This window comes from Petaurus breviceps, unplaced genomic scaffold (assembly GCF_028583685.1).
Source record: "Petaurus breviceps papuanus isolate PSGF00001 unplaced genomic scaffold, PetGlider_PUasm1.0 90692, whole genome shotgun sequence".
Classification (NCBI taxonomy): domain Eukaryota; kingdom Metazoa; phylum Chordata; class Mammalia; order Diprotodontia; family Petauridae; genus Petaurus; species Petaurus breviceps.
Genome location: NW_027187313.1, coordinates 6701886 through 6717070, shown reverse-complemented (window position 1 = coordinate 6717070; position 15185 = coordinate 6701886). Strand labels below are relative to the sequence as shown.

At 40.5% G+C, this 15185-nt stretch overlaps 1 protein-coding gene across 1 annotated transcript; it reads left to right on the top strand.

The window, feature by feature from the left end:
* The first annotated feature begins 280 nt into the window (after nucleotides 1-280).
* CACYBP (calcyclin binding protein) lies at nucleotides 281-14890 on the top strand. The gene is made up of 6 exons (XM_069065521.1): nucleotides 281-450; nucleotides 8477-8687; nucleotides 11190-11286; nucleotides 11631-11730; nucleotides 13402-13496; nucleotides 14017-14890. The coding sequence occupies exons 1-6, from the start codon at nucleotides 430-432 to the stop codon at nucleotides 14171-14173; spliced, it is 681 nt and encodes a 226-aa protein (XP_068921622.1). The 5' UTR covers nucleotides 281-429; the 3' UTR covers nucleotides 14174-14890.
* Nucleotides 14891-15185: the final 295 nt, after the last annotated feature.

Here is a 15185-nt window from a genome sequence, read left to right as displayed (position 1 = left end):
GCGTTCTCTTCCTCCAACCGCCGGTACGCTCCCGAAGGCCGCCGTGCGACGCTGGCTTCCGCAGACAGAGCGCGTGCGCGGGAAGCTGGGCGGGGCTTAAGGCTTGGCGGAGGCTCCACGTGGGTGGCTCGCGAAGCTTCCAGAGGCACCTCGAGCTGGGGGGGAGGGCCATGAGAAGGGGGCGCGGCTCTGGAGGCTGGCCGAGTCGCGTCTGGCCAGTCCTCGCGCAGGCGGCCTAGAGGGCGGCCCGCGAACTTCCGATCCGTGCGCAGGCTGCGCTGGGGGCGGCGATTCGTGGCGGTCGGGTCTGCGCTCTGGCGGCGGCGGGGGCGGGAGCAGCTTTCTAAGCCCAGCCCTAGCGGGTGGGATCTCGAGGCCTCTCCTCTGCGCGGTCGCGGTTCGCATTACTCCTGGTGGTGGCGGCAAGCCATGGCGGCAGCCCTGGAGGAGGTAAGGCCCCGTACCCTGAACCCTTCCCGCCCGTGCGGGAGCCCTTCCGGACATGCCCCGGCAGCCCCCAGCCTTTCCACTCCGGGCCCCGCTCCCCCTCTTTGCAAAGCCCCTTTGCCCGCCTGCTTCCGGTTTGCGGCAGCGCGTCCCCCGAAGCCTCCACTCCAGCGGGAAAGTTCCTCGTGGCCCCGGGGGGCCGGGGCTGGAGAGATCCCGGACCGAAGGCAGGTGGTGTCAGGTTCAGCATCCCTCCGAGTGATAGCCCCCAATACCGCCGGCCTAGTGGAAAGGGCTCGTCCCCGCCGCGCCCGGGCCCCGGCGCTACGTCCGTCACCCTGCGCCGGGCAGGGCCCAAGCTTGGCACCGCCGACGCGGGGGCTTTCGGGCCGTGTGGCCGCGCCTGAAACCCCGGCGTGGTCGTGGGTCCAGGACGCTCGTTACGTGCCAAGCTAATGTCAAAGGATTCGGGTGGACGGAAGGCTCCGGGTGGGTGTGTGGGAGGTAGAGGAGGCGAAGGAACGACCTTGGTCTGGTGCTTGTCTTCTCCCCGGGGGGCTAAGCGGGAAGGGTGCGCCCGGCGGGGCCCCCCCCCCCCCAGCGCAGCCTCGGAAGTTGGTCTCCACTACTACTGACCGCGCTGCAGCTCGGAGAGAGTCTATTTTTCAGCTTCTTAAAGACACTGAGAATGAAGAAATAGGCTCCCAATGTTGCGCCTGAATTTAAAGTACTTTTGCGTCACAATAAAACATCGAGGTGGTTAAGTTGCCCACAGTTTTAAATCTTTTCCGTTTGCAAATTGTAATACTTAGGAACAGCCCCGGGGTGCTGGCAAATTATGTGTATCTGGTGCCACCGGTCTGATAAAGGGTTCACCCCCAGAGTCCTAATTGTGCCATTCAGCTTGCAGAGTAGTAAAAGGACAGCCACAATCCAGAGACCGGATTTCTAGGTCCTGCCCTGCCATTAATTAATTGTGTGACCTTGGGTAAATGATTGAACCTCCCAGGCCTCAATTTTCTCACCTGTAAAAGTGAGCAGTTAGGCTAGGCTTTTTGTAGGAATGTCACTAGTACATATATTGTGTGTTAATAACTTTTTAAAGTACAAAATGACTTTCCGTTCATTATTTGACTTGATCACCACTACGTTGTAAGGTATTTAGCACAGATGTTATTTTGCAGATGAAGAAACTGGAACACAAATATCAATTCCAAATCCAGGCATCTTTCTGTTGATACAAACAATAGTTTATCCCCTGAGTAAATGGAAATATCTACGTCACATATTCTTTTTAGCTAACATATATGTCTTTGTTTATGTTATTTATTAGGGGTAATCCCTATGGAGCAGATAGGTGGGGCAGTGGATAGAATGGGGACCTGGACTCAGGAAGACTTATTTATCTTCCTGTGTTCAAATCTGACCTCAGACACTTAGTACCTATGTGACCCTGGGCAAGTCACTTAACCCTTTTCGCCTCTGTTTTCTCATCTGTAAAATGAGCTGGAGAAGGAAATGGCAAACCACTCCAGTAATTTTTGCCAAGAAAACCCCAAACAGGATCATGAACGACTGAACAGCAGTACCTATTAAAATAGAAACTTTTTAAAAAGTGTGTTAGTAATTTTGAAACAGGCAACTTGGAAATAGATGTTTTTAATGACTACAAAGTTGAGAATTTGTGTATGTGACAAAGAATAGAGTCTCCTTGTCCATTCTTCTGTATATGTTTCTGTGATTGTGGAATACACAATCAAAATTGCTGGTCATCTAAAGGCCAGCAGATAACTTATCTCAGGTGTAAATGGTTTGCAACATTTTACCGATTAAAAGTTGCACACAAATGGATGAACAACTCCATTAAAGTGTCAATACTACCTCGGAGAGATTTGTGAGAATGAATTAAAAGGCATGGGAAAAAATATAAAGACAAAAATAATACTGTTACACACAAGTTTATATTGAATCCATACAAATAAATGTAAGGTAGTTTGGGGGTGTACTAGCAAATGGAAACTCAGAAATGCTTCATATAGATGATAGCACTTGAATTGAGACTTTAAGGAAACCAAGAGGTCCACTTGCTGAGGGAGTACATTCAAACAGCCAGTACCAAGCCACAGATAGGAGATTGGGTGTCCTGTGTACCAAACAGTAAGTAAGCTAGCATATACTGGAGGACAGGTAGGTAAAGTGTTATAAGTCTGGAGAGGTAGGAGGGAGCCAGGTTGGATATTTAAATGCCTGGTTGTATGTACTTAGCGCATTGGTATTTAGAAGGATAGTGTTGACTTGTTCAATATTTTGGAAGGGGAATGGGTTTGGGGGAAAGCTGGCAATGTAGGACTAGAGTGAGGAGAGACTATGGGGAGCCCGGAGAGATACAATAATTTATCCAGCTCCAATGAAAGCAGATCAAGTGACCAAAATAGAGGAAAAGTCCCAGAATGGAATTTTTAGTACATAGCAATGATGAGTCAGCAAAGGATACTAATTCTGAAAAAATTGAGGCCATTTGCCAAGAGGTCCCTCTTTTTCCTTCCTCCTCATTTCTCATCACTCACTTGCCTTTCTTTTGTCACCATTTCCTCTATCCGATCTCACATAAGCAGCCTTTTTCCCTCCTAAGGCAAACCCCTCTACATGCACAAGTTAGTCCAACAGATTAGCCTCTTCTCAACTGTATTTTTAATCTCAATGTCTCTCTTTCTCTCTCTCCCCTGATCTCCCTCTCTCCTTTTCATTTCTCCATCTTTCTGCTGTATCTCTACTGGCTGTTTTCCTACAGGCATGTCTCTTCCATCCTCAGAAAAATCTCAGTAGATTTCTACATCCCCACCTTTCTAGAGTTTGGTGTAAAAGGGAAGGAGATAGGATGTAATTTGGGCTCCCCAGAGTCTCTCTTCACTCTAGTCCTACATTGCCGCTGCCTAATGGGCATTTTCACCTGAATATTCTTTAGACATTTCCAACTCCACATATATAAATTACAAATTACATCTTATCTCCTTTCTTTTTACAGCCAGACTCCTAGAGGAGACTGTCTATAGTCAATGTCTCTTTTTCTTTTTTTTATTCTCTTAACTCAATAGATTTGACTTCTGACCTCATTCAGCTGAAACTGATCTTTCCAAAATCTAATCCCCTCATCCCAGCCCTCACCTTTCTTGACCTCTTCTCCTTTGACACTTTTTCTAGTTTTGTGACACTATCCTTGTTCTCCTACCTATCTCCTTCTCAGTCTTCTTTATCCAGGCCTCATCCGATAACTTGGAACTCTGGTTCTCTCTTCTTCCTCCACACTTCTTTTATTTGGTGATCCCATTAGCTCCCTTGGATTTAATTATCATCTCTGTCGATTCTCCTATCTGTTTGTCCTGCCCTCTGCTGGCCTACAGTCATGTGTCTCCAGTTTATATGTATCTTGTTTTTTTACATAGTTGTTTTCATATTGTCTCCCCCATTAGACTGTGAGCCCCTTGAGAGCAGGGACTCTGTTCTGCCCTTTTTTGTACCCCTATTTCTTATCACTGTCCTTGGCACATAGTAGGCACTTAATAAATGCTAGTTGACTGACTGTTTGACTTACACATCTTGAATTGGATGTCCTATAAACATTAAACTCAATACATTTCTTTCCAAACCCTTCCCTTTATTGAACTTCCTTGTTACTGTGAAGGGTACCACTGCTAGTCACCTAAACTGACAACCCATCTGTCATCCTAGATCCATGCATATCCAGTCTGTTGCCAAAGCCAGTCAATTTTACCTTCATACCATCTCTTGTGTCTTCCCTCTTCTCTCCTGGCTTTTCCATCACCCTAGTTCAGGCCCCTATCATCTCATGCCTGTACTATTGCAAAGCCTGTTATTTGGTCTCCTTGCCACAAGCCTCCCCACTTCAGTCTGTTCTCCATCTAGCTATCAAAGCAACCTTCTGAAAACACAAGTCTGACATTGTCAATACCGCCTACCACCACCACCCTCACCCTCCTTCAGCAAGCTCTAGTGGCTCCCTGTCACCTCCAGGATCAAACACAAAAAACTTCTCTATTTGGTCTTTAAAGCCCTTTATAACCTGGCTATACTCTGATCCAGTGACCTTGTTATTCTTCCCACAAGTTACTCAGTCTCCCAGCTCTGAGCATTTTCACTGTCTGTCTCAGACTGGAATTCTCCCCCTCCTTGTATCTGCTTGGCTTCCCTAAAGTTTCAGGTTAAATTCCATCTTCTACAAGGAGCATTTTTTGATCCCCCTTAATACTGGTGGTTTCCCTCAGTTGGTTATCTCCCTGTTGTCCTGGGGTGGGGGGGATGTTTTGGTTTTTTTTTTTCCAGTTTCTTTGTAATTGTTTGCGTGTTGTTTCCCCCATTAGACTGAGTTCCTTGAGAGCAGGTACAGTGTGTTTTGTTATTTGTAAACAACACTTATTACTGAGTTGACTGAAAAGGAGCAGTCAGATGGGAGGAGAACCAGGATGGAACAGTCACAACGAAAAGAGGGGGAAAAGCATTCAGAAGAAGAAAGTAGTTAAGGATCCAGTGTTGCAGAGAGGCCAAGGAGGATGAAGACTGGAATGAGGCCGGTGGATTTGGTGTATTGTAGATCGTTGGTCACTTTGGAGAGAGCAGTTGCAGTTGAGTGAGGTTGGAAGCCATTTTGCAGGCAGTCAAGAAGAAAGTAGGAGGAAAGAAGAGGGAGCCAGAGTATAGTTGGCTTTTTCAAGGATTTTAACAGAGAAGGGAAGAGAAATACAAGATGATAGTTAACCTGGCATGGTAGGATTAATTGGGAATTTGTTCCTAGCATGGGGGAGACTCGAATATGTTTATAGGAGAGAGGGAAATTTTAAGAGGGAGGAGAGAGTGAAGGACTTAGAAGTAGGAATGATAGTGAGGGTACTCTGCTAGAGAAGATGGGAAGAAATAGCCTATAGAAGATTGAAAGGGGTTGGCCTTGATGACAAGGGGAAATTGTGTGGGATGATATCCAGGGGTTATACAAGGAGGAGAAGGGAGTCTGTATTGCATAGCTTTGATTAGTTTGGGTTTTTTTTTTTTATAAAGTATAAGAAGATCGAAGATTGGGGAGGAGGGTGCAATAAAAGGATATATATGTGTTCACATAGCATTTATGAGCTAAGAAACAATTAGGGACAGAACTATAGGAGGTTGCCTCAGGGGACATGGCTGTAAAAGATTATTTAAGAGTGAAAACTAGACATGTAGGGCCCAGGATGCTGCTTTTGGGGAAAGGATCTATACTGATTATGGTGTGGGTGTGTGTGTAAAATGCTTCCTTCACCTTGGAATTTTGAGATGATGGCCACAGCTACAATTTTTTGCACTGTGTGAATGACTTCTTCAAGCACATTTGCTGTGATGGCTTTTGACAAGAAATGAACGATTTTTAAAAATCAGTCTTTGTCTAAATTTTTATTTTTTTACTAAAATACTCTTTGGAGGCAAAATATTCATCTCTTTAGGGAAATTGGTACGTTTTTGTGTTCATTTTAGCTGAATACTACAAGAGAATAAAAGACTTATTTTTTATTGTAAAATGTTTCAGTATAGTACAAATTCTCAGTTTTATTTTCCATAAAAATATTGTGATAGAAATGGTAGCTTTGAACTAAAATGCCCTTTTCTGTTTTATATCAAGTTAAATATGAATACCATTGTGACGGGGCATTTATGCATCTAAGGTAGAAATAGCAGTTTTATAAATTTCTTTGCTGTGCTTTGATTATATATTTTTAAAATATTCTAAATAAAGCATTTTTCAAGTGGTCATGATTCAAGTACCATGCTTTCTACTTGAGACTGTCTTTATTTTAGCAGCTGTCCATGTCCATTCAGTGCTTTTTGCTGTTAAATGTTTTTGGTTTTCTTAAGCCAGGAACTCCATTAAAATACTTGTTCTACCCCGTCAGGGTAGAATCTTAAAATAAACTGAGGTAACTCATATTTAGGCTATTGTGTGTTTGTGTGAAAGAAAATAGGAACATACATTTTTTAAATTTACTTTTTTTAAAAAGATGACTCATAGTCAGCCATCAATTATAATTATTCAAAAATGTGATTTTGGTGGGTGGGGACCTTTTGCAATCTTTCCCATCTCTCCCTCTCCCCGCCCCTCCCACCCCCCTTAATTTTTTTCTCTCTAAATTCCAGGCTCCTGGTAGTAGGGCTAAGACTAGAAAGGAGTTGGGATAGGGGAAAGATAGGCAAGTCTCTTGGAGTTTCCATAAAACACAAGGTAGACATTAAGAATTTTTTAATCATCTCTGCATCCACTCCCCAAAACAGAGCTGAGAGCATTAGACTTTTAAGAAGTAGCCCCAGTAGAGTTCAATTAGTAGGAAAAGAACTGGAATGATAGGAGTATTAGATAAATCTGCTTTGCTTCACATACTTAAAGAAATAAATGTTTGTTCTTTGAGTAGCAACACCATATGCATAATCTGAACATTAGTAGTTATGCCATTACTGTTGAAGCCATTAAAGTGCATCATTGAGTTCCAAAGAGTAGCACTGATGTTACATTATATTAAGTGCACTCAAAGACATCATAGATTTGCTGATACCACAGGAATAACATTGTTCAGTAAATCCTGAGGCATAGAAAAATCAGGGCTCCTACCAAATAGTCTGGTATGTAGTAGAGCATAGTAATTATGTAAGTTGCATGAAATGTAGGCTGTGGATTTTTTTCAGATTGTAGTGCCACTTTACGGTCTCCCATTGCATCCTGGGCCATCCTCAGTCATCCTAATGAATATCTGGCTACTGGAGCCTGATGGCTCTGGAGGAGAAAGTGAGGCTGGTGACCTTGCACGGCCCTCCCTCACTCACATCTAAGTCAACTGCAAGTCCTGTCATCATTTCCCTGATGTTGTGGTCCTCTTCAAGAATGAAGGACAAACACGACCAAGGACAACCCACTATATAGGATTACAGATCTAGAGGGACCTCAGCACAGTCAGTTTAACTCCTGCCATTTCACTGACTTTCCCAAGGTTCTGCTGATAGGCTTGGGAATCCAGAGGGGTGTGTCTTTAAATAAGTTGTACTACCATCACATGTCCTCTCATTTAATTTTCCTGTTTTGAGGGAGATTGTGGCTTTTCAGTCATAACAGAGCTTCAGAAAGGAAATAATTGTTGTTCTGGGTGGTTTAGGCAGGGGTAGTACATCTCTTACATCCTTGCCAACTCTGATTATATGATTCTTTTTCATATATGTGATGAAAAAATAAAACATTCCAAAATAGAAGAAGTCATCTATCCAGTGGACCATGTCATGTTGATTAGGGAATTCAAAATTGACTCTCAGTTTGAGGGGTATTGTTAAGGGACACATGAAAAAGTAAAGTGTGTTCAAAAGGAAGAAAGGAAAAGCTAGTGAGAATTTAGGGTCATTAAGAGAGAGGTAGAGGCATAGTTCCAGGATGGGCATTACTTTTAAGGGATGATAATACTAACCTGGAGGGCATTTAAAAGAGGACTGCCAGGATAGTGAAGGGCCTTAGGGATCATTATACCTGAAGATTCCTTGAAGGACCAGTTAAGCCTGGAGAAGAGAACGCTGAGTATTTGAAAGACTACTCAAATGGAAGTGAGATCATATTTATTATGCTAGGTCCCACTTTGGGGCACTAGAATCAAGAGGTGGAATGGGGGGAGAAGGGTAGGTGTGATGGAAACTTGTTATCCAAAAGTAGCACAATCTGTTTCAGGAGGTAAATTGCTTCCTCTTCTGGGGAAGACTTCAAACAAAGCCTGGGTACTTGTCAGGCAGGTTGATTGTAAAGGGGATCTTTGGTAAGGTATAGGTTAATGTCTGAATTCCCTTCCAAATCTGAAATTTTGTGTTTTTGTGAATCGCATATTAAGATATGGTCTGCCAAGTTAGAATAACATAGAATTTATTTCTATTTCCATTTCAGCAGTTAGGATATAACTTAGGCATAATAAATGGATCTTTATCCTTTAGGTCACAGTAAAAGTATTTTGTCTTTAAACAGCTACGGAAAGACCTGGAAGAAGTGAAGGAATTGCTGGGAAAGGCCACTAGGAAAAGAGTCCGTGATGTCCTAACAGCAGAAAAGTCCAAGTTAGAGAATGAAATCAAGCATAAGACAAAGCAGGAAAAAGGAGAGACTCTTGATAATGAAAAACCAGCAGCTGTGGTTGCCCCCATTTCTGTTGGGTACACAGTGAAAATCAACAATTATGGTATGGCTACTTCTCCCACGCTCTGCTCTCTTGCTCTGTGAACTCACCAATACATTAATTTTTTTGTTGTTGTTTTCATTGTCTTTGTAAATGGTAGGTAGGAGGAGGTAAGAGGGTCTCACAGTTCTTGTTTAATCTGAGGAATTCTTATTTTTCAGTACTATATATGAAAAACAAGGCTGCATCCCCAAAGGCCTACACAAGAGTTTAATTGTTTAAATTAATGACGAGAGAAGGGGGATGGGCAATGATGAGAAAGGGTCAGGACCCAGTGTATCCTAGATTCTCTAATATCTTTCTCTGCCCTAAGCTAAACCAACCACAGAAATTATCTGAGACAACCATCTTTATGGCAGAATAGTTGATTTTTAGTGTTGGAAGGGACGTGAAAACTGAGGCTCAGACGGTTGAAATGCCATCTTAACATGCTTTAGTTGAACTAAGACTGTTTAGCCTGGAGAAGAGAAAATTTATTGGAGGAAATGTTGCTTCTGCAAATATTTAAAGATGTCATATGGAAGAGGGTCTATTTGACTTTAGAGGGCAGATCTAGAACTAGGTAAAGATAGATATTGGCTCATTTTAAGGAAAACTTAAGAATTTTGAAAGCTGTTTTTAAAAAGGTAGAATGAACTGCATTAGGAAATAGTGAATTAGTTTCCTGTTGTATATTTATGGACTAAATGACCTTAGAGTTCCAGTTTTTTTAATTCTATCATTCCATTGATGTGATTTGCTTAACATCACATAACTAAGTGGTAGAGTTTGGTTATTAATGGGTTCTTCACCAGGAATCCTTTAACTCTTTAAAAAAATTTTTTTTTGATAAGTGTTTCAATATAATTGGATTTCTTTGTAATCCTATGTATCTTATTTTATGCATTCAAAAACTTTATTCTGAGGTGTCCATGGGCTTCACCAGACTGACAAAGGGGTCCATTTCGCAAAAAAGGTTAAGGAAGCTTGGACTCCATTCCTAGTTCCTGATTTCCAGTTGAGTGTTCTTTCTACCTTCCTGCATTATTTAAAATTTGGCTCAACATCTTTGTTAGAAGTCTACCCTGGTCAATATTCATTTACATAACATCAACATTTCTACTCCATCCTGATAATTAAACCATGCTTTTTATTTATTTATTTTTTTAAGCAATCGGGGTTAAGTAACTTGCTCAAGGTTACACGGCCAGTTATTTCTGGGTGTGGTGCTGAGTGTCTGAGCCCGGATTCGATCTCAGGTCCTCCCGACACTGGAGCCGGTGCTCTTACTCGCTGAGCCACCTGGCCGCCCCGTAAACCATGCTTTTTATATATAGTTTATGTACATGTTAATGTTGATTGAGGATTAGATTTTAAGCTGGTTGGGAAAGAATACAAGCTTTCATTTTAAAATGTCCTTGTTTGGTTAGTCAAGAAGCGTTTATAAAGTACCTGCTGTTGTTAGGGGCCCGGGCCCTATGCTAACTTCTGGGGATACAAAGAAAGGCAGAGAGACAGGACCCCGTGCCCCGTGAGGCTATAATGAATACTTGTTGGTACCCGAATAAGTACGATTTTAAGAACCTGAAGCACAATACTGACACCTTAGCAGATTAGAAGACTCGAGTGATACAGCAGCAGATGCCCCACCGCTGGGTCCAGTGCACCTCAGTTCAGAGCCCAGCTCTGCTTAGTAGTGTTCATGATTTCGCTTTTTTTTTTTTTTTGTCCTCATTTACAACATGAAGGGGTTTAGATGAGAGTGTCTCCAAGGTCCCTGCCTAAATCCCTTGGTCACTGGACTAGGAGGCACAAAACTTGGGTTCAGGTCCTGATTTTTCCTGCTTTGTGCCATGTGACATTGGTTCTGTGAATCTGAGTCTCTTGTCTGAGTGTATGTGAATACACCTTGAAAACTACAGAACTCCATGATTATAACTTAATGGATGAAGAACTGGACATTTAAAGTAGTATAAAAAAGGAGAAAAATGCTATGAAACCAAATTTTTTTAAAATACAAGTGATAGACCTGAGTACACCACCAGCATAAATATAGAAGAGAAGGTATATGGCAAGGATGTATTTAGCTTTTACTTTTTCTAAAAGATTGTGAGGTCTTTTCCAGTTCTGCATTTCTTAATTCTAGGCCTTGCTTTTGTGATTGATGGGTTATGTGGTGGAGCCAGCACAGCACTGTGGGTATATACTCAGCAGAACTAAGTTTGAATTACAGCACTTTAGCTGACTAGATAAAATTACTAAAGTTCTCCAAGCCTGAGTTTTCCCATCTGTAAAATGGAGGATTGCAATATTTGTACTTTATACTCGTGAGGAAAGAGTTATAAACTAATAAGGTATTTTATGAATATAAACTTTTACTGTATACATAAGAAACACTCCCATTATTACATTCCTTCCATTATCTGTTTGTATTACCAAGTATAGTAGTATGAGCCATAGCTACCTATTGTATTATGGCACAAATTCAGAGAGTTGTTTGGCTGATTTACCTTTCTGTGTGTGTAGGTTGGGATCAGTCAGATAAATATGTGAAAATCTACATCACCTTAAATGGTGTTCAGCAAGTCCCCACTGAGAATGTACAGGTGCACTTCACAGAGAGGTGAGTATGTAGTGTAATTTAGAATATTCCGCCTTGTTGTTTATTGATTACTTTATTAGATAAATTTCTCGTGGAGCTCCTGTAAGTCTCTTAATTTTGTGATCAGTTTCCCCGTTCTATATTTGAAAAATCTGTCTTTATATTTGGGACTTAGACTCATTAAATACTGCAGGGAGCGGCAGGGATTATAAGACCCTAAGAAAACCTAATATTTCTCAGGCTTTTTAACCACTTTCCTTATCATCTTAGAGTCTTATAGAACCAAGAAGATAGTACATACATTTATATAATATAATAATCTACATCTATATAATAATACATTTATCATTTTATTTAACTTGCAGGTCATTTGAAGTTCTTGTAAAGAATCTTAATGGGAAAAACTACTCTATGACTGTCAATAACCTCTTGAAACCCATCTCTGTAGAAGGTAGTTTAAGAAAGGTGAGTCAACTATTCATATTTGCCATTCTGTAATTCTTTGTAGAGATAAAATTAGGCAGTTGGCACAAGGTTATAGTAACTTTTGCAGACCCCAAATCTCTGCTGTTGACATATGATTCCATTGTTCAGTAGTTTTTGTCCTTCCCGTCTGTGTTTTTTTTTTTTCCAGTGGTTGAAATTAGAAAATAAAAATGATTTCTGGAGACAGTTATTGAGATTAATACTTTATTTTTAGAGAGGCTCAAAGCTTTAAATAAAATGTAGTCATTAGCAAAGTGAGATCAGTGAGCAGCCAGTCAAATCATAAAACTATTCACAGTGAGATAAATGTGTAGTAACAGGTGATGCGAAGCAGTGATGTCACCATTTCCTTGGAATTTAAACTGGTAGAAAACAGTTATCCAATGAATAGACCAAGTAACTCCTTAGCTATAGTGGGCAGCAAGCATTCTCCTTGGAGGGACACAGCAACAAAGATTTAAAATACTGTCTTGTTCACAAAATGGATAAAGGGAGGTGGTGAGAAATAATGAGCATATCTTAGCACGAATCAGTGGGAAGAGGAAATGAGTCCACAGAAAACTTGGTGTGAGACTCACCTGAATTGATCATCCCAAGAGCAAATCTAAATGAGACCAGAACACAGATCTGTCACCATTTTTAAAGTGACACAGTTTATCAGTGACTGAACTGACACTTTGGGACACAAGAGTGCCCACAAAAGAAATTTGTGGGCAGTGAAACACTTGAAAGTATTGAGGGCTTAGCTAGAGAACTGAAAGAGGTTAACAAGGACATATGGAAAGATCTATGGAAAGTTTATGAGGAATCATGGATAAGAGTATTAGGGTGAGAATCACTGGAGGAGAGTGCTGAGGTCCTCCAGTACAACCCCTACCTAATAAGCAGGAGTCCCTTTGTATCTTCTACATGTGATAGTCTCGATAACACCTCACCTGACAGGAAAACTGATACCAATGGGGCAGCCCATTCCATTTCATTCCTGAACAGCTGTAATAGTTTTTTTTCCCTCTATATTAAGCCAAAATCTGCTTCTCCCTACACCTCCTATTTGTGTCCTGTGATTACACATGACAACCCTGCACTTTACTAACCATGGCTCACTGTTGTACTTTATTAGCATATTTAGGCTAAAAACCTCTGGGAAAATGATTTTGGAACTAGAATTAACCTTGTTGGTCATCTAGGCCAACTTGCTTATTTACATTTGGAAAACTGAGGTTCTTCACCCACCCCCAATATAAAGTGACCCATCCAAGTCACAATAATAAATAGTAAGTGGCAGAGCATAAACCTGGACCTTTTGACTTAGTGATATTTTCATTACAAAATGTATTTTTCAAAGCACATCCATTGATCCTTAAAGCAACCCTATTAACATAGATATCACAAGATGTTACAGTCCCCCTAGTTATGGAGTATGTGCTATAGTAGAAGAACCACTGACCTTAAGAACAGAAGATAAGGATTCAGATCCTGACAGTGCTCACTGTGTAACTCTGACAAGCCTTAGAGGATTGTTCTAGGGGTCAGGTGAGATAATGCATAAATTATTTTTAATGGAGTAGAAAAGTTATGAATAAATATTAGAGTATACACACAAAAAATCTGTCATATCTTAAATTTGTATTTTTTTCCTGGCTCTTCTAGATCAAGACTGATACAGTTCTTGTACTATGCAAAAAGAAGCAGGAACAGAAATGGGATTACCTGACCCAGGTGGAGAAAGAATGCAAAGAGAAGGAGTGAGTCTTTTTCCTTATATTTCTAAGAATTGCAGCTTAGATAGTTATAGAAGGTGATCGTGCTGTGTGCCAGGTTTGGGACTGCTGGCACTTAAGTTTTTATAGAGTGGTTTTTTTTTTTTTTTAGGGGGGGGAACCTGATTTTGAAGGGGGCTAATCAAGGTTATCTTAAAGTTTTCCTGCTTCTCTATTGTCAAAACAGATTCTGAGGAAGGCATGTGGCTAAGAATTATCTTTTTACACTTTAAGTCCAGTGATATTTATGGATGGGGGTGTGCGCACGCGTGCATAAAAGTCTTATGCTCTGTTGTCTTAATGTGATGAATTGAACTTAGCTAGCCAGAGTTGGAAAGGGGCTTAAGTTACCTAACTTTGGCCTTCTAGAGCACTCTGCTTTAACTGGCTAATCTAACTGACCCAAATGAATGTAGAACGTAGAAAAATATTTTTTTCTCATTTGATATTTGTTACTTGCAGGAAATTTTGTTGTAAAGCTTTATTCCATTTTCTTTTTCTACAGAAAATCTTCCTTTGATAATGACACAGATCCTAGTGAGGGGCTGATGAATGTTTTGAAGAAAATTTATGAAGATGGAGATGATGAAATGAAGAGAACTATTAATAAAGCCTGGGTAGAGTCAAGGGAGAAACAAGCCAAAGGAGAGAGTGAATTTTGAGACAAAAAAGTCCTTTCAGCCACCAGTGTGGAAATATCCTTTCCAATAAGGAACTGTTGCTGAGCTGCACAGATGCATTTGACAAGTATATTGTTTACATAGCGTTCTTCCAAGCAAAGACCATGAACTCTTTCCATTTCATGCTGGAGGATTTATTTAAAATAAAATATGCTTATTTTAAAACACTTCTTTCAAGGAAAGTTGCCTTAGTGCCCTGGTTTTTATGTGCAAGAAAGGGTTATTGTTTCTTCACTTTAATGTCAAAAGTCTTTCTAATTAAAAAGCTATATATTCCTTATCTCTGGTGTTCATCTGCACAATTAAAAGGGTTGAATCTATAGTCAACATAATCTTGCTTTTCCTTCAAGGTTGGCATGGACATTAGGCTTTAGTCCTTCAACTTGATATTTTAGGAAGAGCGGGTATGAAATTTGAGGTGTGAGCCTGTGTTAATAGGTTCCTTAAGGAACAGGGAGGGGGAATGTTCAGTCAGTTATAATTGGTACAAAGAGCATTTGATTGAAATTTAAAAGATTAACTTAATAACCGGGTGTTTACCACAAGGCATGTCTTTAAATATTAGGGAATTATTTGAAAAATATACTAAAAATTCAAACAAGTTATAATAGAGCAAATAAGCCTATAGTGGTAAGAACTAATCTCAAATTCTTCCTGAATTTAACAGTTAATAACAATAATAAAATAAAGAAAAAATAACTAAGCAATCTTTGTCTTTTTTTTGCATTTATCATTAACTGTTAGAGATTATCTACAGAAGAGGAAAATGACATAGTAAAAGTTTTATCTGATTCCTTGGGAAAGTGTTAAAAAAATTTGTTTTAAAAGTTCTCATTTCCTTAAGTTATAAATAGTGTGAAAGTAATTCCCCTTGGGACAAAAAATGCCAACTCCTAAAATAGCAGTAATAATCTAGGAACCTCTATCCCAACCTCTGCTTGTTTTAATTTGACTAAAACTGGATTAGATTGGGGTAATTCAGAAATGCTATTCA